This window comes from Python bivittatus, unplaced genomic scaffold (assembly GCF_059951505.1).
Source record: "Python bivittatus isolate LINGU-HERP-01145 unplaced genomic scaffold, Pbiv_v1 ctg000840_np1212, whole genome shotgun sequence".
Taxonomy (NCBI): Eukaryota; Metazoa; Chordata; class Lepidosauria; order Squamata; family Pythonidae; genus Python; species Python bivittatus.
The window spans coordinates 856,383-882,833 of NW_028277113.1; the positions used below are offsets into that span (position 1 = coordinate 856,383).

The following is a 26,451-nucleotide window of genomic DNA, read 5'->3' on the forward strand; positions in this document are numbered from 1 at the left end:
CTCGCTTGACCCAGCTATGGGAGTCCACTGCCCCACATATATGTATGTCTTCACTGGGAGGCTGCAGATTTAGATTTAACCTATTCCTCCATCTCCCAAATTCATCACTCCCTGCCACGCGTAGATCAGCACAATTGAACTGCCGTGTTCCTCAGTCATGAGTGATATGAACATATGCAGTTGAGTCATAGCTAGGATTTGTACAGTTGATGTTTATTTCTCTGCCTCCCTCTCCTTTTAATTTTTCCCTCCTTGGGAGGCTCTTTGTGGAGCTGTAAGTTAAATGTTTTGTACCAGTTGTCTGATCTCAGAATCTTAGACCGTTTTAACTAAGCTATAACCATCTTGCTTTAGCTCCACTTGACTATGTCGCCTTGACATTTTTTCAATCCATGTATTTTCCAGATTATATAGGTTGCTGTGTAGCTTAATATTGTCAATTTTAAGGTGGCTTTCAGATTTAAAAACAACAACAACCATAAAACATTTAAGTGTCTATATTAACTGTACAATTTCAGTTCTAAGCTTTGTTCTAAGCTGGCTTCCAAATTTTGACTATTTGATCATGATTTGACCGTTATAGATCTCTGAGCTATCACATTGTGTAGAAACTGTCACCTCAGAATGACTCCTCCTTGGGCTGTGTAAATAAGAATGGAATCTTCTAGACCAGGTGGGATGAACTCATATTATGACCATTTTCTATGCAAACATTACCTGTCTCGGAGATTTAGAAAGTCCTGGCAAAGTTGGGGCCCTAGTTTGAGATCCTTGTTATGATACAAGATTTCTGATAATGAACTGAGTAGTATAGAAAGAAGCTGTAATATTGCCGTGGTTCTCATGCTGTAAAGTTAATTTGACATTGAATTTTGAAAGTTCATGATGCATGAGGATTTAAGCTATCATAGTCTTGTGTTGTTTTTACAGTGGAGAAAATAACTTCCTGTGTGGTCTCTCCTTGCCCTCCAGCCATAAATATAAGTCTGTATCTATCTCTATAGCTTTTTGTGTAAACATGAAACTGAACATGTATGCATGCACATGGATAAGCTACCTAAATATTTATGCTTGAGAAGTTGATCTCATGGATTGTCTCTGTTCAGAAGAACACTTTTTTCCTCACTTGATTGGATGAGTGACGTAACAAGCAAAGAAACAAAAATAAATTCCAGGATTTCTTTCAATCAATGATACATGATCCGCATCTATTTTCTGGGGGGTGGGGCAGGGAGGTATTTCTTTTAATTTATGTTGTGACTTTAAACATTGGGACCTACTGATTATTGAAGAATGTAGGGAAAACCACTAGACCACTCAGGTATGACTTAGATCATATTCCTTGTGAGTACACAGTGAAGGTGATGAATAGATTTAGAGGATTAGATTTGGTAGACAGAGTGCCTGAAGAACTATGGACGGAGGTCCGTAACATTGTACAGGAGGCAGCAACTAAAACCATCCCAAGGAAAAAGAAATGCAAGAAAGCAAAATGGCTGTCTGATGAGGCATTACAGATAGCTGTGGAAAGAAGGAATGTGAAAAGCAAGGGTGAAAGGGAAAGATATAAGCAACTGAATGCAGATTTCCAGAGAATAGCAAGGAGAGATAAGAAGGCCTTCTTAAATGAACAATGCAAAGAAATCGAGGAAAACAATAGAATGGGGAAGACTAGAGATCTCTACAAGAAAATTGGAGATATGAAAGGAACGTTTAGTGCAAAGATGGGCATGATAAAGGACAAAAAAGGCAGGGACCTAACAGAAGCAGAAGAGATTAAGAAGAGGTGGCAAGAATACACAGAAGAACTATACAAGAAAGATCTTAATGTCCCTGATGTCCATGCTGGTGTGGTCACTGACCTTGAGCCAGACATCCTAGAGAGTGAAGTCAAGTAGGCCTTAGGAAGCATTGCTAACAACAAAGCTAGTGGAGATGACAGTATTCCAGCTGAGTTATTTAAAATACTAAAAGATGATGCTGTTAAAGTGCTGCACTCAATATGCCAGCAAGTTTGGAAAACGCAACAGTGGCCACGGGATTGGAAAAGGTCAGTTTACGTTCCAATTCCAAAGAAGGGCAATGCCAAAGAATGCTCAAACTATTGCACAATTGCACTCATTTCACATGCTAGCAAGGTTATGCTCAAAATCCTACAAGCTAGGCTTCAGCAGTACATGAACCGAGAACTACCGGATGTACAAGCTGGGTTTCGAAGAGGCAAAGGAACTAGAGATCAAATTGCCAACATTTGCTGGATCATGGAGAAAGCACGAGAGTTCCAGAAAAACATCTACTTCTGCTTCATTGACTACGCAAAAGCCTTTGATTGTGTGGATCACAACAAACTGTGGCAAATTCTTAAAGAGATGGGGGTACCAGACCATCTTACCTGTCTCCTGAGAAATCTGTATGCGGGCCAAGAAGCAACAGTTAGAACCAGTCACGGAACAACCGATTGGTTCAAAATAGGGAAAGGAGTACGACAAGGCTGTATCCTGTCACCCTGCTTATTTAACCTATATGCAGAGTACATCATGAGAAATGCCAGGCTGGAAGAATCACAAGCCGGAATTAAGATTGCAGGGAGAATCATCAATAACCTAAGATATGCAGACGATACCACCCTAATGGCAGAAAGTGAAGAAGAACTAAAGAGCCTCTTGATGAGGGTGAAAGAGGAGAGTGCGAAAGCTGGCTTGAAACTCAACATTAAAAAAACTAAGATCATGGCATCTGGCCCCATCAATTCCTGGCAAATAGAAAGGGTAGAAACGGAAGTAGTAACAGACTTCATTTATTTGGGCTCCAAGATCACCGTAGATGGAGACTGCAGCCATGAAATTAAAAGACACTTGCTCCTTGGGAGGAAAGCTATGGCAAACCTAGATAGCATATTAAAAAGCAGAGACGTCACCTTGCCAACAAAGATCCGCATAGTCAAAGCTATGGTTTTTCCAGTAGTAATGTATGGCTGTGAGAGCTGGACCATAAAGAAGGCTGAGCACCGAAGAATTGATGCCTTTGAACTGTGGTGCTGGAGAAGACTCTTAAGAGTCCCCTGAACTGCTAGGAGGTCGAACCAGTCAATCTTAAAGGAAATCAACCCTGACTGCTCATTAGAAGGACTGATAATGAAGCTCAAGCTCAGATACTTTGGTCACCTAATGCGAAGAGAGGACTCTTTGGAAAAGACCCTGATGCTGGGAAAGATTGAAGGCAAAAGGAGAAGAGGACGGCAGAGGATGAGATGGTTAGATAGCATCACTGAAGCAATGAGCATGGAACTGAGCCAACTCAGGGAGGCAGTGAAGGACAGGAAGGCCTGGCGCAATATGGTTCATGGGGTCACGAAGAGTCGGACACGACTTAACGACTGAACAACAACAACAAGCAAATATGCTTGCCCAGATTCCTGATCACAAAATATTTACTTGTATTGTATGCTGTACCAACATATAACTATAGTATATAAATTATATACAGTGAATAAAAATGCACTGATGGCTTGAAATAAATAAATAATTAGTTTTCTTCCAGTTTACAGGAGCTTTCATATGGGATCACCTGGAATTAGTTCTTAATGATTTCCAATAGAAGAGACTGAATCTTAATGATTTAAATGACTCCAGAAAGTGGCCGTTTACAAACCTGACTAAGGGCCAGTACATGTGATGCTACTTTCAAATATGAATCAGGTTGAAACTGCTTTTTCCCCTGTTGAATAAACATACTCTATACAAGAAAAGTAGGTTGGAAAGAGTACATTAAGACAAGGAAAATGATGGTGGAGGAATCTGGAAGTCTGACTATGTTTAGCTTTCTGATGTGAATCAACCTCATTTTAGTTGCATTTTCACTTTTACAAAATGCGGAATATCTGATCATAATAATATGATCATAATGAGAGCCAGTTTGGTGTAGTAGTTAAGGTGCTGGCCTAGAAACCAGGAGACTGGGAGTTCTAGTCCTGCCTTAGGCATGAAAGCCGGCTGGGTGACTTTGGGCCAGTCACTCTCTCTCAGCCCAGCCCACCTCACAGGGTGGTTGTTGCGGGGAAAATAGGAGGATGAAGGAGGATTATGTATGTTCACCATCTTATTTATAAAAAATAAAGGTGGGATAAAAATCTAAAAAAAATAAAAATAATATCTACGGTAGTTTCCCATTTATAATTGTAGTTTACAAGTGCTGTTGCATCAACCCCTGTTCAACTTTACAAGTGATTTTTCTGTTTATTCTACCTCTGCCAAGTTCTATGTTTAGGAAAGTAAGAGGACCAATAAAATATTCTGTATCACAGAAAATTGAGAATAATACCAAACTTCATCTTTGACTAAGCCCATATCTAGATGCTCCCTTCTTTGGAAACAGGTTTGCAAGACTCATCAAGCTCTGGAAATAACTTTTATCACTTGGATTTTGGTAATTATTCAATCTGGGAATGAACAGGACTTATAATAATTTCACCCCTCTGAAGGTTTTGCATTTTCCAACCTTCCCTTGCATTAGAAAAGAAGTCCAGTCTCTAATTTTCAAGACAGCCCTTCCTTTCAGAAATGCCAGCTGATGATTCAATGCTCAATAATTTACTGTTCCAAAGAAGATGGGGCATGAAGATTTGTTTTAGAACTTCAGGACTGAAATGCTTGGATCCATGTCACAAAGTTCTATCCAATAGATCTAGCAAGCGTCTTACCTTTATTCCAAAGCAGTGCTTTGAATGATGTATATCTTTACATATCCATCCTCCATTGCGTATATGCTATTTTTATTTTGCCATTGTCTTTTCTTTTTTTCCTTTTGGTTTATTCACATTCCCAGAGGTGTTCACGAAATATATGGATGTACTAGTTGCTCAACGCCAAGTGTTAGTTATTCATGTGTCATTCCTACCTTTCTCCAACTCAACAGAAGAGCTTAGGGCAAGCAGGGAGGTAAATTGTTTCATCTATGCTTAATTAATTGGAAGGTAAAAATTCTTCCTGTTCTTCTGAAAATATCTGAGATTTAGTTCTTCACACTCCAATTAAAAGAGTCTTCCTACTTACCCATAAAGCCAGTAAGTCCAAAATCTAAAATTGCCTAACTATACCAGCAGGTTTATAAGCTGCACTAATATGATCGAGGTTAGTGAAGGGGCTGAACTTGTAGCAATATGTGAGCGTCAAACATTAAAAAATGTGGTTGTAAAAAAATCTATACATCTGCTAAAAACACTCTGTTTTCCGTTGCAGAAACCTTTCAGAGCGCATACTTCTCAGTCTTGTGCAAAATGAATCTTAGTCTACAGTACAGAAGGGAGATCATCCCCCTTTTCTCACTTTCTTCTTCTTCTTCTTCTTCTTCTTCTTCTTCTTCTTCTTCTTCTTCTTCTTCTTCTTCTTCTTCTTCTTCTTCTTCTTCTTCTTCTTCTTCTTCTTCTGTGTAAATTGGGCATCAGGGATCTATCTGAGGCTGGCACCAGACACTTCTTGCTTGTCTTGAATTCAGTGAATGCTTCCATCTGTTTTTCAGGTGTTCACATAGAATAAGGGTGGGATGTTTTTACTTAGTATAGTCTTCAGTATTTTTTCAACAGAGGGCTTCATGAGAAACATGTGCTGAGCAGCATATAAGATGGTATCCTAGCTTTATAGTTATATAGTAGAGGTTATGTACATATTCCCTTGTGTATAATAACAGTGATGACGATGATGATGATGTCTAAAACTGGATATTAAATGTTGTGAATGAAGCTGGGGAGGCAGGAACCAGCAGTCTCAGAATACAGAAAACCATTATACTGATAAAGTTCAGGTGTCTTGCAACCGCATCAAGAGAAAGGCCAAGTATCTGATGCTCAAAAAAGAGGAAGAAAAAAACCCATAAAATTCAAATCCTGGAACACAGACTTGGGTAAAGCCTTTCTTTCCTGTACACTGAAGTCTGTTTAATTTGTGTCTATGATAAAAAAAAAACAAATGGTGACAGAAATTTCTGCTAAAGACAATTTCCTTAATGAGGGGTTAAGTGTCTGGGGAATCAAGATTTACAGCCAGACCTGATGTGAAGACTGACCCTAATACGTTACCTTACCTCTTAGTTTTATGTTACTTACTTTGATTTGGATTAGGAACGGGAGGAAATGGGACATCATTCTTCCGAGGGTATTTGGAACATCAGAGGCATCCCCAAAAGGAGCAAATTATGATGTGGTGATGACATTGTCATGCAAATGATATGATTTCTGTGTTTGCATCAGACATCATATCATTACATAAGCATGTCATTTGTGCAATGACATAATTATGTACGTGTCACCGCAGCTTGTTACAGATGTTGTTGAATGGCATTCATCTGCATCCTGAATTTAAAAAAAATGCATTGGCTAAGGGAATTTCTTACACTTATCAAAGCAGAGTCATTGCGCCTGCCCTGTGGAAAAGTATTCCCCTGGAGATCTGGATGGCCCTGACCTTGTTGGCCTTTTGTAAGGCGATAAAGACCTAGATGTTCCCATAGGCATTTGGGCCAGGAGGTTAAGTGAGCCCTGTTGCATGATTATTTGTTACAGTCTCAAGTGATTTAAAGTGGAATGGTTTTTCAACTCCAGGGATGTGTTATAGTATGGATTTTTAAAATATTAATTTTTGTGAACTGTGACATTGTTTTTGTTTGTTTTAATCTTTGTATGCTGCCCAGAGTGACTTCAGTGAGATGGGTAGCTATGTAAATTGATTGATCAAATAAATAAATAAATGTAAGATGATTATACAGTAAATGAAAGATGGGTGTTGAGCAGTCAGTCTTCCATATAGGGACCAATCTCCCCCCGCCCCCATAAATACAGCCTTCTGACTTGGATGATGGAAATACTTTATCTGTTTCTAAAGCATTTTATAAACACAGGAATACACATCTCCAGAGGTGCCCCTGGCCCCCTCTCTTCTAATATTTAAGCAGATGCTGAAATTTTTCTTTTTAGCAGACTTTTGGTGCCTAGGCTATATTGGGAGGCAGCATTGTCTATTGTGTTGTTAGGTTTTTAATTGTGGGAATTGGCACAATCAGGATGCCACTTGTATGCCATTTTTTATTGTTCTACCCCAACCAGAATCTTGGGATTGAGTGTTATAGAAATGTTTGAAATAAATCAAATAAATAAAAAAATGATAAACTTCACTATGAAGTAGTTGCTGGGCTCTTCACGCAGTCACACTGATTACCGAGTTGGCTGAAGGGAGGAGGTAAACCTCATCAAACAGCTGTGAGGTAGGCCTTATATTTCCAGGTTTTCTGAAGAATCTATCTTTCATAGTGATTTGCTTTGGTATCCTGCTGCTGCAAGTGATGTGTTCTCTCTGTATGGAATTCTTTTCTGGTTTGCAAAAGCCCATCAACATACTGTCATAAAAAATGCAGATTTTTTTCTTTAAAAAAGACTAATATTATATATAAGATTCAGATAAAAGATTTGCAATCTCTTCTTCTGGCAGCTGTATCAGATATTACTGTATGCAATGTATTGCCTTAAAACAGATAACCTACATAAAACTGAAATGTTTTTTGAATTTGAAATGTATTTCAGAAAAAAAACACCGTTGCTCTTAATCTTTTCCCTCCCCTTCTTTTCCATATAACACAGTGCTGTTAGGATGGCAACTCTTTTGGTGGAGGGGGGGGGGTGGAAGCAGAAATCTATTTCTTGGCAGACATTTTAATGTTCTGCTTTTTTAAAAAAGAGAGAATGTTATTATAACATCCATTCTGTGGACTCCCTTTCCCATCAGGTTAGCTGGTTTCAGCTTAAAATAAGACAAGACAGTGAAAACTTTAGCTCAGTAGGATGTTTTACAGCTAATGAATGAGTTATTTTCATCTGAATGCTTGTGATCTCACTTTCTTAAAATCTTGAGTTTCACATGCTGAAATGTTGTATTGTACCACAAACTGGTTTTGAAACTCCACAGCAAATCAGTTTGTCACACAGGTGGCTGGGATTGCTGTTCAGAAGAAGTTGAAAGCACATCTGTAGGCAGGGACATAGGTGTCTTTGGAACGTGGCCCATTATCTTTCATTTCTTGTGTTTTAAACGGTCTTTAAAAATATTGCCACTCGAGGGGAGATAACGGAAAATTTAAATAGTGATTGCAATGGTATAGAAGAATAAGAAATGGTTAATGGATCTGTGAGGAAAGTGAAGGACAGAAGTGGACTATATGTTTTTGAAGTCAGATGTTTAGTTTTGTATTTGCAGGTTTATGTTTCTGTATATGTTTCTCTATTGTGTTTTTTAATGTTTATTTTGTGTGTAGAATTTTAATAAAGTTTATAAAAAGGTTGCCACTCTGTGCTATGGCTCTTAAGAGCAGTCCTTTCTCTGCTCTGTTAGATTTCCAGAATGGTCCTTACGATCTAATTTCAGAACCCAGATATTAGATGATAATTAAAGCTTTGTTACATAAAGTGTTGTGAAGGGTTTTTTTTAAATGTTCCAATGTTTTCTTTGTAGGTAAAGGCAGCTCAAGCATCTCATCCGACGTGAGTTCAAGTACAGATCACACTCCGACCAAGACTCAGAAGAATGCCGCCACCAGTGAAGGTACACAGATGGGTGTCCTTTTTCTGTTTTCTACTGGAACTTTCTGTTTTTTACTAGGACACTAAGCAACGTGGTTATAAAGCACGGTGCCACGTGACTGCATTGCTTAGCAACGGTGGTCCTGGTTGCCATCGTTAAGTGAAGACTGTGCAGGTCATTAAGCGAGGACCTCACATGACCGCGACTTCCAGCTTCCTGTCAGCTTCCCCATTGACTTTGTTTGTGGGAAGCCAGCAGCGAATGTCGGAAATTGCGTTTGGGCAACCGCAGAGACGTTGTGACAGCCAGAACCCTGAAGACCAGTTGTAAGTCGCCCTTGTTCAGCGCTGCAGCAAGATTGAACGGCCGCTGAACAAGTGGTTGTAATCTGAGGACCACCTGTAATTCCTTCAACACTATATTAGTATGGTACATTTTTCTTGCTACATCTTACATTTAAAGGATCAAAGAAATTACTGGAATGTCCTTGGAAGAGCTGCAACCTATTGCTAGAAACAAGTCAAAATAGTGAAGATTTGCCCATGCATTCACCCAGAGTTGAATTTGACTCAGTGGCACCTAACTGTATTTCCTAGGATAGTAATGGCATTATTCTGGAAGTTGATCTACAAATAATGTGTGCTTGTTCCTTAGAAGTATGTGCCAAATGAATTAATGTACATAAAACTAGAATAATGGGTTGTTGGAAGACACGTGGATGAATCTCACTTAGAGTTGGGAGGAAACGTATCCACTTTGGAAAGCTGTATGCTTAAGTGGAGGAGTGGAGTGTGGCTGTAAGAGATGGTGGGGGAAAGTCACTTCAAAAAAGCATGCAAACACACTGACTCTTACAATAAAGTAATATATTAAGGTGTAATATGTCCAGATGATGATATCAAGAACTGACAGAAAAATTGTACAGATACTTTGCTTCTCTGAATCACTTTCCCAGCGTTATTATTAACATACACATATAGATCACTGTTGAGCATAATTGACAACTAAAGTGCCTGCTCTGTTTGTTAGATTAGAAGAATCGACCACAGTAAATTATTCTTCAAAGCATGATATTTCAAAATGAGAATGAATGCCTTCTCTATTTTTTAGTTTCCTCTCATTCTGTGGAAACTTGCTATATACAGTATTTTTCCTCTGTAACTTTCAAAGTTGAATGCCTTAAATATAGAGAGTTCCCTGGTGGAAAGATTTGATTACTCATCATTTCTGTTTGTTCACTTTGCTGAATGTGTGAACTGATTCTATTGAAAAGTATTAGGAAGAATGCATATGTAATTCATCCTGAATGATCAAGGCCATTGCAAGAAATTGTAGAGTTTTTTTATGGTTTGATTTACAGTGAGAAATAGTTTGTTCTTTCTGGAAGGTGAAAAATATTTGTTTTGCCAATGAGTAATTTCAAAAAGCCTGCTTGGAGAGTTTCAGCTGGAAGCTCAGTTGTTGTTTTTTTTCCTCCAGACCTCTTAAAAAGAAACTCTAAGCTGAAAAGTTGAAAAAAAGAAAAAAAGAAAGGCTAATTATGAAACCCCCTGCACTTTGTTTCCTGTCTCTGGAACCCCAAACATATGCCTTTTTAGTAGAGTTTTTATACTGCGCTAGTATGTTTTTGTTTAATTTGATATTCCTATTTTGTAACAGCCACTTATGCTTGCTTTTAAAAATATTTTGCCTATTAATCATAACACTCAAAAGTCATTAAGCTAGATTTACTCCAGAGCAGTTCCCTTTCTGGGAGAGGAAAAAATGCCCAAAACGTGAAAGATTCACAGGTAAAAATGGCACTTTCATAGCTGATGGACGCTTTTATAGTTACTGCATATAGAAGCTGCTTTCCAAGAGATCAGGAGAGGACATTGAACTCATACACCATCCTGTTTCTCCCTAGCATTCATTGTGGGAAGAAATATTGAAATTAATGGGGAAGATTCTAAGTTTCTGTATATACAGTGGTACCTTGGGTCACAAACACTTCGGTTCACAACCAGTTCAGGTCACGAACAGCACCATTCGCAAAATTTTGCTTCCATTCGCGAACTCCACATCGGGTGACGAACAGGATCCGCGTCCATTTTCCCTGCCGTGGCACGTGGTTGTGGCTTCCTGTAGGGAGGGGGACTCTCCCTCCAAACAATAACTGCCTCCCCACCCGCCTTCCTGTCCTCCACGCCTCAAGCAAGGTTAGCGTTCTCTCTCTTCATAGTGTACTGTACTGTACTTTGTGTCATATTTTTGTGGTTTTAAAAAAAAATACATATGGTTCAGAATGGATTAACCATATTTACATTGAACCTTATGGGAAAATTTGATTCGGGTCGCGACCAATTCGGGTCGCGACCAGAGTTGCGGAACGAATTAAGTTCGTGACCCGGGGTACCACTGTATAGGATATATCCAAGCAAGATAACTCCTGCTTTTTAAAGCAAATTAGAAACTGCTTTCTGTTCCTGCCTTTTTTTTTAAGCTTAGGTTACTTTGTATTGGCCGAGGGCAAAAACCTGTCCCTTATTTATGTGATGCTAAATTATTTAATGTAGATGTAGTCCTTGAGTTACAACCATTCATTCAGCGACTATTCAAAGTTACAGTGGTGCTGAAAAATGGACTTATGACCGGTTCCTGAATTGCAGTGCCTCTGTGGTCACATAATTGCGATCTGGGCTCTTGGCAACCCGTTCATACTTACAACCAGTTTCCAAGCACTCTGTGATCACGTGATCACCATTTGCAACCTTCCCTGCCAGCTTCCCACAGGCAAAGTCAATGGGGAAACTGGCAGGGGAGGTTGCAAGTCTCTCTTGTAAGCCTCCACCAGGCCTTTCTTTGCTTGCACACACCGCACCCTCCTTCCCCCCTTCACTTGCACGCATGCACTGCGTTGTCCTTCCCCCTTTGCTTCCTCACATGCACCAGTGCCCTCCTTCCCCCTTTGCTTGCTCACATGCACTACACCTCTTTTGCACTGTGCTGCATCTCTGGGGCTTTGCAGGAAGAAGGAAACCTCACAAACAGCCAGCAACTTCCAATGTGAGTTGGAGAGTGTGTGCCGGAAGCACTCCTGGAGAGTCCTTCAGCACCCAGAAATGCTCCTGGAGTGCTCCTTCACTGCCAGAAGCATCCCTGGAGAGTCCTTGAGCATGTGAAGGAGGAAAGGAGAGCACTAGTGCATGTGAGCAAACAAAGGGGGAGGGTGTGTTGCGTGTGAGTGAGTGAAAGAGGGAAGAAGGGTGCATTGTGTGTGTGCAAGTGAGTGAGTGAAGGGGGAAGGAGGGCCAAAAAGCCCCTGAGCCACAACATGGTAAGCAACCCCAGAGCTGTGCAGGGATGGGGAGAGATATAGGCGGGTGGGGGGAGTTGGGATATAGGCTCAAGGGTGGGAAGGACCAAGCCCAGAATGGCTTGGATTGGGGTGGTTCCTCAGCTAACGACTGGTGGAATTTGCTTAATGATGGCAATGGGGAGTGCCAGGATTGCTCTCGCTAAGCAATGTGGTCATGTTACATCTCACTTTACAACCTCATCACTTAGCGACGGAAATTCCAGTCCCAGTTGCAATCGAGGACTACCTGTATGTTGATACTGTAATATGTGTTGGTGTAATTATAATAATCAGTTTGTGTTCCTTCTGTAGTTAAATAAATACAGAATAGATACGGTAAGGAATGTGGACAGGCTATTACCTGGATAGGTCCCAATTTGGCAAGACTCTGCAAGAAATTGTACTACAACATGAGATTTTTATTTACAGTCAGTCCTGTTTTCTCCCCACTTATCCCCCAAACCACCAGGAAATATAGAGTCAGTTTATTCTTTTTTAATTACAAGAATAAAATCTTGAGGATCATTGTAACTTTGCTCATGGCTTCATTTACTTAACAAGCAAATTGGTGGAATTATTTTATTGTTAACTTGTCTGGCAAAGTGGTGTTTACACATTACCAATTGCAGTGAAACCTGTAAATAATTATTTAATCAAATAGTCTCTTATTGTTAGTCCTTCAAGGTTAGCTAGATCAGGAATTAGACACCACAAACTTTTTTGGAATTCTACTTTACTGTTGTAGGGTATAATAACAGAATCTTGAAAGCTTGCCAGAATTTCAGTTTGTTCTTTCTTATATGATGTAGAATCAAAACAGGGTTATTTTGAATCTCTTTCTTATGCTTATTTCTTTCTCAGGGCTGAGGTTTCATTTACTGTCTCTTTTATCTGTTAATAGCTTTTGCATTCTGCTGTCTCTGCCTCCCTCTACAGTTATTGAGAACTTATTTTCCTCTTTGCTAGTTAATCAAAAGTCTTGTTACATGTGAGATACAAACAATTAATGAAAAATAAAAGGATGAAAACTGTCATCCTGGAAGGATCCAATGCATTGTCTAAGAACTGCCCTCCCCCTCCTCCCCCCAGTTCACACCACAGCTATATAACCTGCACTGAGTGTAGAAGTATTGGATAAAATTAATTGGAAATATATATTTTACCAGGTGAGAATAAATGCCAGGTGCAACTGTTGGACAAAATCTGGAGGAATAAAGATGTTGATGAATATCATTAACCATCTACTACATCAATTACTGTATTTCCTGAAAGAAAAATTAGTGTCCCCTCCTCCCCCAATAATTATCTATGACTTAAGGAGACAGAGCCATTTTATATTCCCCAATAAGAACAGAAGAGGCTGTTGAACACAAAGGAATGGGAAGAACATGCAAATAACTGCAAGCATCTCTTCTTTTTTTTGAAAATCAAATTAGTCTTTGCTGGGTAGGTGAGGAGTGGCTGCTTACACACAGCAGATTTTCACCCTTTATTAAATCCCTGAGCAAGGTTTCTCTTTGTTTTATTCTTTCCCTCTCTAGTTTTCTCTTCTCCCTTTTTAATCTACACCTGTTCTTCTTTTCCCAATGCAGCTACCTCTTTCCCATCTTTATTTATTTTTTCTTATTTTCCTTCCCTTTAGGCTGTTACTGAAAGGAAGGGTGTGTGTGTGCTGACTTTGTGTTTCTGTGTGACAGAATGATTTGTGTGTTAGAAAGAGAATAGTTAGTGTATGCAGATAGGGATCAGTTAACGTGAAGAATAACTTTATCAGTTAACTTTTTATAGGCAGTTAATTTTAATCAGTTCTTATATTTTAAATGATAATCTTAGACTGCCTTATTTTTTGGAATATGTTTTCTGGCTGATAGGTACAGATAGGCAGTGTGATGCAGTGGTTAAGGCACTGGACTAGGAGGAGACCCAGATTCTAGTCCTCTCTTAGAGAGGCTGACTGAGGGAGGTTGGGCCAATCACTCTCTGGAGTACTTGGTGCTCTCTGAGCTTGGTTGTTTGCTTGCCCAACTAGGTAACATCATCAGTGCTAGTGAGTGTGGGTTTTCTCCCTGCTTTTATACAGTAGCTTGCCCTATCAGTGTTGGTGGGGGTGTGGTTTTCTCCTTGGTAGTTCCTTGATTAGGGTATTGTTTTCTGCTTGATTGTTTGTCTGGTGTTAATCCCTGCTTATCTGGGCGTTGGCTGCTGGAGAGGATGTGTTCTGGTCTTTTTGTTTCTTTCTTAGCTTTTTTATTGTCTCTTTTGAATGGTGTGTAAATGTGGTTTATCTCTATGTGTCTATTAATGGCTGATTTGTCTGAATGCCAAGCTTCCAGGAATTCCCTAGCATTTTTGGATTTAGCTTTGTCTAGGATGCTCACAGTTTCCCAACTGAAACTATGGTTGAGTCTGTCCATGTGTTGTGAAATTAAGGAGTTTTCATTGTGTCTTCTGACTGCTAGTTGGTGCATTCTGCTAGTCTTTTGCCTCTCTGTCCTACATAGTGGCTGTTACAGTCCTCACACTGTATGTTGTAGATGACTCCTGTTTTTTCTCCTATGTTGTAGATGACTCCTGTTTTTTCTTCTTGGGCTACTGGATTTTTTGGTTTACTTAAGATGTTTTGAAAGGCTTTAATTGGTTTGTGTGCTACAGTGATGCTGTGTGGTTGTAATAGTCCGTTGGTTGTTTCTGAGATGTTTCTGATGTACGGTAATATTATCCTTTTTATAGCTTGTGTTGGTTGTGCTGTAGTGGCTAGAGTGGTCAGGCACTTTATCAAAAAAGTTGGGCAAAAAGTTGTGTAGGTATCCATTTTGTTGGAAGATGTTGTGTAGGCAGTCTGTTTCCTTTTTCTGGTGTTCTGGGTTGCTGCAGTGTGTCTGTACTCATCTGAGCTCTAGCACTCTCTCTCAGCTCTAGACTAGGAAGTTGAAAAACATCTATCCATCTCTCCCCTCCCCCCAAACACACACCTATTGTACCTATCTACCTACTTACTTATCTGGACCAGTGTGGTAGATACAATCTATAATGAGAGGCCTGCCTTCAGCCTTCAGTGGATTAATTCAGAATAACAATAATAACAGATATGCATTTATACAAGACTGTCACCTATATGTGTTTATGGGGAGGGAGGTCTGTGAAAATCAGATTTTGGGAGCTTTTACAGCTTTCAACTGGATGTAGCTTAACTTCAATGTTTAACTCAAAGTTTAAGTTTGAGAATTTGAGCAAGTGAATGCTGTTCCTAGTTCTCAGGTTGCTTCTCCCTTTCCAGTAAGTTATTAAGGGTTCCAGCACATATTAAGGACTGATTAAGTTACAGCACTGAGGGGCAAACCATACCTTGTATGAAGTTCCTACTTTGGTATTACATGTGTACAGTTTTAAGAAACATTGAAATCTAAAAAATTGATAGCAAGGTCTAACCATCCATTTGTCTTCTAATAATGTGATTGAATCCATGTGAATGTGCAGCGAAGCCCGTAACAACATAACAGAAGAGGGATGTAGAAACTATGGAAACTTTCACAATTTGTACATTGATAATATATGACTGATATCCAAGAATATTGTTAAAGCCCTGAAGAATGTCAGATAGATATTTTTATTACTCCGTTTTCAAACCATACCACACATGAAGAAAAAAGGAAAAGACAAACAACACAAAAAATAAAACATAGAAAAAGACAAAAAATCTGTAATTACAAATTACAGTTCTGTAATTACAAATTACAAATTCCAAGTTCATGTGATTTCATAAATCTTTGAAAGAGGAAACTAAGCTTTCAATGTACATCAAGCCTGCCCAAGAATTTTTTTCCAGAGGGAGAGATAATGTGACATTTTCTGATTGACAGGATATATAAATGTGATCAGGTACTTCAGGACTCCAAAACCCTTGGAGAATTTCATAAATATCTATAGACAAATTGTTTATTTAAAATGTATTTTATTTAAATTATTTTTTAAAGTGCAAGAATCCTCCAAGAATGGTCTTGCCTTCCGTGAAACTTCTCAGTGAACTGAGCCTGTTAAATTGAAAGAAAAAGAAATCAATAAAGATGCCAAAACTAATGCAACTTGTAAACAAGAACAATCCAAATAATATTATCTGCAAGGAAGCACCATAAATTGGACCAAACAGAGTCATGAAAGGAAATCTTGTCATCTCTATCAATAACTAAACAGTTCAAATAAAGTTAGGTTGGGATATGACATCTAAAATTCCTTCCAAACAGAAATCCCTCAGTCAGTGGCAACCTGATTACTAACAGTTGGAAACACATCTACAAGAAGATAATTTAACAATTTGAGGGTTGAGCCCTTGAATTCTCTTACTATCAATAATTTGGCCTTAATCTCAGTTTAAAAGGGGCAGTGGAGGATGTAGTAAATAATATCCTCCCCTTGACCAGCACCATAGGGCCAGAGACGCTGTTTGACAGGACCCTAGATGAACATTTGAATGACTGTTCTGTAGTAGCATCTTTATTGGCATCCCTTTCAAAAAGCTTATCTCTACTATTTCCTCTGTTCCAACAGCTGTATACTCCCAAAGAGGGTGGGGAATACATTTGTAGGATAGGTGACAAAAGTTTGGTCTATTGAGTCCCTGGTGTGTAATGGAGAAAATAAAGTTTGGCAAGGTGGGATTCTTGAAGACTTTCTAGTTTCTTATAGTGCCACAGCAATGCAACATGTACTCTGACCACAATGGAAGGTTACCCTACCTCCATCCTTAGATAAGCAGCAGGGATGCCCTGGGGGAGTTCCCAGATCTTCCTTATGAAGTTATTTTGGTCTACATCAAATGGGCAACAACCTTCTCATCCCACCCCTGGATCTTAGCACCATACAGTATCTGGGCTAACATCTTGGAATATTTTAAATGCAGGGGCTCTAGAGCTGTATATATGTGTATATAAGTTTGTGTGTATGTGTGTGTGTTTGTATGTAATAGGTATCTGGCTTTATCTTTCACTTAATGGAAGATTCACAGACCATGCTAAAGCATTAAAAGTTTTGTATGGGTTTCACTTAGTGTATCGTGTGAACCCTACCATTACAGCTTGTAAACCATAGCTCATGGGATAATATGTGTGAATCTAGCCAATTGTGGTTTACTTAATAAAACATTGTTAATAACAATGTGGCTCAGGGTGATTTATGAACTATCTTGACTTGTACATTAAGACATGTTTTAACTATGATTTTTTTAATTAAGCCACAGTTGGTTAGGGTTGTATATAGTATGATTAAACCATAAACCTGGTTTGCAGACTAAAGTGGCAAAGTATTAAGCCAAGGCCAAACAAACCACATTAAGGCTTAGTGTGGTGTATGAACTCATACTTGGCTCTCAAACTGTAGATGCAGGATGCTTTAGGAGAAATCTGAAACCAGCCAACAGAAGCACAGAAAGCTGGAGGGGATCATAGCTATATAAATAGGGGGAGCGGGAGCTGCTTGCTGCCATCCTCCACCCCTCTTTTTTCTGTTTATTTTAGCTCTCCTTTAGCAACCAGTGTTCTGTAACAACCTACTATATCCCAGAAATCCCTGGAATGCTTTGCTCAGGTGTAGGTACCCTGATGCCTTGCAGATATTTGGACCATCTTCCATCAGCCGCAGACAGTTTGGCCACAGTCGAAGAATCCAAAACATGGAGACAGCACCGGATTGCCTGTCTCTGTCAGCTGTTCAGGGAAGCAGGATGTCTTTCATATGGATGACGTGATCTGGCTCTTCAGCTACTGAATTGGGAGATATATGTCTCCAGTTAAAGTGGCTACTTACTGACTCTTGGAGCTGCATCACTGGCACCTCTGCCTGGTGTGTGGTCAATATTTCTTTCTGCCTTTATATGGTTTTGAAATCTGTAAGTTATGATGTGTGTGTTGAACTTAATACCTGATGGGCCAAAGGATATATTATGCATCCCAAACCTCTAAAATATTATCCATACTTTAATCCTGCAACAAGAAACTGGCTGATGAGAGAACCAGATCTCTGTGCTGAGCCAGGATGTCCATGTTGTTCAGGCTTGTGGTGGTTTTCCATTGAGATTTTTTTTTTCAGAAATACTTTCTGAAAAGCAAGTAAGAAGAGCTTATAATTAGTTTGTGGTAAGGAGAGAAGCCAGTTTTTTGATGGAAAATGTCTGGAATGTGGAGTTGAGGTTTCTGAAAAACATGTTTGTAGATGATTCCTTTGACACTATTCACATCACTAAATCAAATTTTGATCATACTTTTATTGGAATTTAGGGAACAAATATTGGTATATCACTGATAAATTCTAGACATGTTCCTCTACAAAATGCTGGCACAAATTAAAACCACAAATTTAATATGATTCATATCCTATGGGGTTGGGTCCACCCCCCCATTCTTATTTTGATGTTTGTACTATTTATTATTTAGATTTAGATGTATTTCCTCTCTGTTGTTCAGGAGTTTGAGGTGATATATATTCCATTTTTCTTTCTTTCCATTTTTCTCTATAACAACCCTGTGAGGGAGCTTAGGCTGAAAGAGAATAATTGTTAGAATCACCTCTGCTTCCGTGGCTGAGGCTGGACTCAAACTTAGGTCTCCCCAGTGTCTGTCTAATTCCTTAAGCACCATACCAGAGTCACAGAAAGTAGAGTCCCAATGCACAATGGGAAGTGAAGTCAAGGAGTTTGCTAACTTGTTTATGCTTGTGTCTCCTCTTGTCCAGAATCTGAAATGAGCAGATCTTAGGATAGCTTGCACATGCGCTCGCGCTCTCTCTCTCTCTCTCTCTCTCTCTCTCTGGATTTGATCGGTGCTCAGCTGCATATTCCTGGCATTTAAAACTGTTGAGAGCTCTATCAAAGCTTCATCACCGCATTGTTTTCTGCATAAATGGAAACAGGCATTCAAGAATATAAACAACCAGGGCTCAAATGGTTGCAGCCTAATTTAGCTTATTCTTTATCAGTCTCCAGTTTGTGGGAGTGATATCCTCCAAACGTTTTTTATTGTGTCTTGGAGATGAAAGTCAGCAGCCACTGGGCCTCTTGAAGCAAGCTGGTGGCCCATCTGCTCCTCATGCAAATGTTGGGTCATCTGCAAGATGGCATCCGTTTGAAATCAAATAAGGCTCCTATTTTACCATTTGGAAAGCACCAACATCTTGAACTTGAAGTCATTTGTGCACTTCAATATTATATTAAGGTTGGTTGTTTTGGCTTTAGATTTTGTTAAAAAAAATTACCAACTCTTAACTCCATATAGTTTTCTCACTTCAAAACAATCCCTTTATACTAAGTAATATTATTGGTCTGTTAAGCCAGTATAATCCACCTGTTGTCCCCAGCCCTGGGCAAGAATCTTTCACATTGAAGTCTTCCATCTGGAAATGCCAGAGACTGAGTTTTGGATTTCTACATGCAAAATTAAGGTTGTGGGATATCAAAGACCATTTGCCCGTTTTTGTGTTTTTTTTAATCTGCGCATATCATTTCATATCAGGTGGAAAGGAAGAACATTTCAGTGGGAGAAAAGAATGTTGCAGTTGTTTCTCTTGAGAAATAAGACATGACACAATGTTCATTTCTCCAATCACCTTGTCTTCATCATGTGATAATATCTGTATGTGGTATATAGAGTTATACTAAACTGAAACTAGTTACGTAGAATTGTATTAAACTGGGACTAGTTTAAATAGGTTTCTTTGCACTCAGTATTTGAAATTTGTGTTAAGGTACCCTAACAGACATAGTTAGAAAGATTGTTGCAGTATTCTTAATTTGCTTTAATTCACTTTATAGCTTAGATTTCGGAACACAGTACTGACATCTGTTAAACAAGGATTGAGATGCAGCCATAAGCTGATGATCATTATACTACACAAGGCATTTTTTCACCCTATTTGCTTAGAATTAGGCATTATGTTCCATATTGCTTAATATAAACATTATAAAATGTGTTACTATTTGGGCTGGGCCTGCCAAGAGCAACATATTCAGACTTCTGAATGGAGAGTGAAGACAAATGTCTATAATTCGGAAGGAATTACTGAAATTAGCTTTTAAAAAATCCAAATGTTGAGTTGCAAAAGGAAGTGAAATGTGTTTTTATAGTGCCTCCTGAATTGACTTTTTGTTCTTTACTTTCTGTTTTGATATGCTCTCAGAGAGGATCAATATTCTAATTACTTTCAAGTTTATTAAATAACTGAAAATAAAAATAAAAACATGGCCCACAAACTGTATCAAACAAGAGGATGGATTGCTTTATATATAAACTTACAATGAACCACATTTTCTGTGTTAATATATCTGTTCCCCCAGTTTAGAGAAATCCTTCACAATCAGTTGTTCTTTTATCACCCTGAATGTTTTGGTAAACTTGGCTATTTCACTGCTGAACCCTAATACTCTATAATTTTGGAATATGTCAAATGTGCACACCAAATCTTGGGGGACCTGATATGCTTTACTTTCAAAAACTTCCCATTTATACCTATTTTGTCCCTCCTATTCTTTAACCTTATGAAGGATTTCCTTTCATCCCATAATTGCTCATCAAAGTTTTATCTTTGGAGGGTTTGAATGTCCAAGAGGAGCACCCATTGTCTGGTACTTTACCCATATTCCTGTACCTGTCAAAAAATTCTAGAACATCAGTGAAACAGGATTTACTTTCACAGTTCTTCAGCAAGTTCTCTCTCTCCATATACTTGATAGCTTTTTCTTTAATTTCACTAACTTACCCCAAACAGATGTTAAGCTAATAGGTCTTAATTTCCTGTTTCCTTTTTGTGAAGCATGTCTCTACCAGAAAAAGAAAGATTTTGCAATTCTGCCAATAGCTACTCTTTATATAATGCTTTTTAAGAACTTTAGGCCCCCAGTTTCTTTCCATCCCTCTGAGACTCCTATGTATAGGCAGGAGGAGATCCCAAGGACAGAGCCCAAAGACCTTTGCTACCTTTAATTACTGCCCTATTTATACAGTATATTAATTTTAAAAGTATAGATCTGTCAAAGCTAATACATAGGCATCAGTGAAAAAGCAAGAATCAGGAATCAAGATATGAACCAGAACCAGGATCAGTTGTATCAGGACTGGAATACAAAATAATACATACAGTATGAATAATATGCATATGAAACCAGAGGTCAGCAAGGCAGAAGTCTGTTCAGGTGAAAGCCTGTATAGTTGTTTCATGCCCAGGAAGGATCAGTGGCCCGTTGTGATCCAGTCCAAGATCAGTGGCCCGTTGTGATCCAGTCCAAGATCAGTGGCCCATTGTGATCCAGTCCAAGATCAGTGGCCCATTGTGTTCCAGTCCAAGAAATTCTCCACTGAAAATTGCAATGGCTAAAGAAGACTAAAAAAGGCTAAAGACTTTCAAAAGGCTAAAGAATTTAAGGATGCCAGTCAGTTTTTGCAGTGTGCCCCAACAGAAGGGCGGGGGGGGGGGACTGTATTGTATAGCTGCACAAGACTTGAGAGTTGTTGCTTAAACATTGAATCATGATAGACCCTGAGGTGATGAAGACCTGATTGCTGTAGTAAAGAAGAACAGTGCAAGAAGATCTCTAGCTGACACTGGTCAGGTGCTCTGAATTTAAAGTGGGGTGGGGTAGGCAGAAGGTAAGATTTAGAGAAAGAGGAAAGAACCAGAGGGTTCAGAAGAAAAGTGGCCTATCAATAGGAAGGGGATCAGGCTGGATTGGGAGAGAGAAAGAAGGAAATGTGTCTAAGGAAATGGTGCAGAAAAGAGAAAGAAAGTGGGAAGAGAACGGAGAGGGCAACATCCATTCTGATTTGAAAGATCAAGCCAAATCCTTGACTGCAAGTCTCTTTTTGTAATCTAAGCTGTAGAGCATTGCCAGGTTCCTTGCTGCAAATATATATTCTTAGAGAGGGTCAGAGGAGGCATAAAGCCTTGTAAAATTTACCTTATCCAAAAATCTAACATTTTTCTTCTACTACCTTTTCCCACAGTGAAAGCCCCTCTTGTTTAATATGGGAACTTGGGCTTCATCCATGGAAAACACTAATTGCAATAAGGCAGGGTGGAGATCTCTTTTAGATGAACAAGTCTGTTTTTCAAGTATGTATGTATGTATGTATGTATGATCTTTTTTTCCTAAGATCTGTAAGCTGACACTCACAGATCAAGTCACTTCATAATAGTGTAGCATGTCATATATTTGACAGCTGGAGTTTATCTGTTCGGAGCATCCTAAATGGGGATAAGTCTTGCCTCCGTTTTTGTAGACCACAGCCTGTTGTCTCCCGAAAGTGGGATAAAGCTTTCCTCGCAGCCTGCTCATTTGCTCCTTGAAGTGCTGGCCAATTTGGCTGAACAAGGCAGACACAAATACATCATATTACATTTCACTCGCTGCCAAGTTCTAGACTGCTTCAGCAATATTGTGGAGAAGCCAAGGCAAAGAAAAAGAGAGGAAATCGCAATTAATTTAATCTTCTCCAAGGCTGTATTAAAGCATGGCCCCAAGACACGGAGATGCTGCATTGGAAACAGGGAGAATGTGTTGACGTGCCTGTGTTGAAAGCCACAGTGGTTCAAGATGGCAACATGACAGACAGAGGGCAGACTTTAGAATAAATGTGTCAAAATGAATATAGCAAGCTGGTCATCACAGCAACAGCTATATCTATTGGAACCCTCTTTTCTATAGCCAGTCTGTATCCTGAATATTACCAAATTCTGTTGGCATGATGAAGCAAAGTTGGCTCCATCTAGCAGTAAGAGTGATACAGTTATGGTACAAACATCTTCCGGCCAGTTTCAGAAAGAAAGGTGATATTAATTTCAGTTTTGCTCTCTTTCTTTCTCTCATGTATGGAAGGCACGTACTATTATTTAAAATTTGGTGGTGATGATGCTTTGATAACTAGATCAGGTTAGTAGGCCACTAGAGACCTCATCTTGAATGAGATATTTATAATTATTATTATAATGAGGTAACCAAATAATAATTACAAAAGATAAATGATTAAATAATAAATAACCAAATAATTACCTCAATAATTAAATAATAAATATCTAAATTATGATTAGATTATTAAATAAAGAATGATAGCAAAAGATATATGTTTAATTTGCTTCCACTTTCCCATTTCAGAAGAGAAGGGTATAATGTAAATATCCTATTTCTACATTTTTTTCTCCTACTCTTTAGCTGAGCACAATGTACTCAGCTGAGTTAGTCTAGCCTTACCTATCGGGAACCCTATTCTTTTCCCAGCATTTTGCAGATACAGGGTTTCTCCTTGTTCCTTTTTGAGTATGTAAGTTTTGGTACAGATTCAAAAAATATTTGGGATGGAGAATGGTTTGCTCCAAAAGTCCCTAACTGTTATTAGGCTGAGGGCTGACCATGACCTTCTTTCAGAAGATTCATCTCAGGATTGCTGCTACGGAGATGTCTGTATTGTGGCTCATCCACTTGGATTTTCAAGGAATGCACAAATTCTGCCTCCTATCTTTGCTGCAGATTCCTTCCCAGGCTGAGAAGCAGCAGAGCCTCAGTGCAGCGTATTCTACATTTTGCATTTATAAGTATCCTATTCGAGGCAGGTAACTCAGCCCCATTCTCCCATACCCATTGCCAGTTGTTAGTATAGCGTAGGGTTTCAGTGAAGTCACTTTGCTAAGAGCTAGGCTTCAGTTTTCATTCTTCAGATGCCTAGGTAGAGTATGTGCTAAATGAAAATGTGGAATGTTTTACCTGTCATGGACCTATTCAGTGATTAAAGCAACAAAATGCAGGTTCTGGTTGGACATATTGTATGGAAGTTTTAAGCCTCTCTACAACCTAGGATTCATCTTGTATTAAGCAAAGTGTAATGGGAAACATGAATTTTGACACAAATTCATGTTTCCCATTACACTTTGGTTAGTACAAACATGTCCAGATGTTTACTTGGAATGAAGGAGCCATAGCTCAGGGACAGATCACAGGCTTTGGAAAGCTGAAAGTCCTAGTAGCCATCATTTGAGAGCAAAACCACCTCTCAAAATAGTTGCCGCTTCCTTGTTATTCCAAAGGCAGAAGGTAGATGCTGGTCTCTAGATCAGAAAGCGGTTTGCTAGGAGTTAAAAAGTTCAAGGCTCTGATCAGTTACACCTCAAGTAACTTATATTACTATTATTACAGTTTAAGAGATGCCACTTTCCCCAAGTGCTGCTACTGTTTTAACTTCTGTGTTTTATATTTCTTGTTTTGTTTTTATAGATTTTTAAACTTTACTGTACTCAGAGTCATTAAAGGACTGGGTGGCATATACATGTTCTAAATAAAATAAATAGAAAATTCACGCAGTTCCTACAGTCTAGCCGTAGTGAGTTGGAAAGTAATTAGCAAGGGCACAGGCCACCCCTAAGCTTCTAATATACCCTTTTAGTTTACCTTGTCCTTTTTTGTTTGTACTAAGTGTCAATATAGTACATGAAGTGAGTGTAATTTTTGCTGGTAAAACCAACTGAAAGTTTACTTAAATGGAAGTATACTCAGAAATAATATTGTTTGTTGCTGCAATTTTGAGACACACACAGATTTTGAGAGACAAGGGGAAGAAGCAGTTGACCTTCTGCTTATATGATACTATATAGTCTATTGGTAGAATAAGCCATCCCCATTAAATATCCATAAAAAGGAATTTCCCACTGCTGCTGCTATTGCATTATACTGTTTAATTGCAAAAAACTAGAAATTTAATGTTCTGTAATACACTTGTCCATTGTTCAGTTAATGAGGTGTAGTAGTCCTGCCAGTGATCCAGGAGAGTTAATTGCATACCATGGGTATGTTCCAGTATTTACTGCAAGATTTAGTATAACAGCATATTCCAAACTTAGAGGAGGAGGGAAGCTCATGATCAGTACTGATCTACTGGTTCATGCATTCATTTTAAACACTTAATTTATGCAACATGATATTTTAATTGGGGAAACAGGAGAAACTGGAGAAGGGACATCTTGGAGAAATCCAGCACAATTAATTTGACTCAGCCACTTCGGATCATTTCTTGCTCTGGAGCTGTTAAACAGATTGCTAGGATTTCTAGAATAGAAGAGGGCCAAACGGAGATGATTTGTTCCCATTACACAAAAGTGGAGAAACCAACATATTATAGGTGTGGATGAGATGAAGCCACAATACATTTTAAAAGCCTGTGATGTTTTCTCCTTTGTTCATTTGTCCACACCTTTAAATTTCAGAATGAAGATTTTTTCTTCACTATTTGGCATCTGGCATGCAAGGTCTTGTAAAGGTTTAGTGGGCAAAGGTCAAACCCAGCAATGTCTGTTGTTGTATAAAGCAGTTTCCTGTAGCATCAAAATACATAGTTCAGCCTGTAGCTGGCTGTTAGCTTTGAACCATAGAAGTTTAGAACTCTGTAACATGAGGGGGAACCATTTGAGAAAGCATGAGAAAAAGAGATTCACCACTTTTTCTTGTTCCCACCCACATGTCATGCATTAAGGACTGTGGATTTTTTTCCTGTTAATGTTACAGAAGATAATAGTGCCTATCCAAATATCTGATTGCAAAAAGCTAAGCAGGTTTGGACATGATTAATATCTGGATGGACAATCATCAGGAAATCCCTGGACTGTAGGCTAAAAAAGAAGCAAACAACAACAGGCACTCACAAACCTATACTGTTACCAGAAAAACCTTACCCAGATGTGTCCACAAAGTTATCAGAAGTCATCCTCAGTTTGTATGCATCTTCAAACCCTTCGAAATGCTTACCATAAACTGTTAGGAGATGGAACAAGACAATTCCTTTTTCTCCCTTGGCCTTCCATTTTCTTTTCTTTTTTCCACTTCAGCTGTCACCTCACAACCACTCTGTCCAAACACTTTGTCACATCTCTTTGGGCTTTTTATATTTTTCTTTTAATTTACAGACTCCTAAGAATGCCTCTCAGCAGGTCATCCTATTTATTTACATAGGAATTCATCCACTTAAATCTATTATTGGAATGCATGCTACTTAGGCAATAACTTATGATAGATTAGTGTGGGTAGCATCTCCCATTAGTTCACAGCAAATTTTGTTCATTTTTTCAAGTTTAGTGCTGAAGTGAAAGAAGTGTTTTTATACCCACTTGTAAAATGGATCAACTTCTTTCCTTCCTGTTGTAGGGAAGCAGAATTCTCAATAGACTTTTTTTTTAAGTACAGTGGTACCTCTACTTACGAATGCCCCTACTTACAAAATTTTCGAGATACGACCAGCTCCAGCCCCAAAAATTTACCTCTACTTACGAACTCGCCTCTACTTACGAACCGGATCCGCGGCCATTTTCCCTGCTGCCACGCGCTCGCGGCTTACTGTGGGCGAGATCGCAGTAGCAAGGAGACGTTCGGTGAGGCTTGTGGTGTGTTTTGTGGCGTTTGGAAGGTTTTTGTGGCATTTGGAAGGTTTTTGAGGTTTAAAAATAAAATGCATATGTTTCAGAACTGTTTAGCCGTATTTACATTGAACCTTATGGGGAAATTTGCCTCGTGGTGCGACCAAATTCGGAGGG

General features: G+C 38.9%; 1 protein-coding gene across 1 annotated transcript in view; it reads left to right on the top strand.

Moving 5' to 3' along the window:
* The window catches only part of FBXL7 (F-box and leucine rich repeat protein 7), a 149,961-nt gene that overhangs the window by 37,137 nt on the left and 86,373 nt on the right, over window positions 1–26,451 (top strand). Inside the window, exon 2 of the mRNA XM_088130710.1 lies at window positions 8,496–8,585. Coding sequence (XP_087986836.1) covers window positions 8,496–8,585 — 90 coding nt within the window. The remainder of the gene's footprint in view (window positions 1–8,495; window positions 8,586–26,451) is intronic.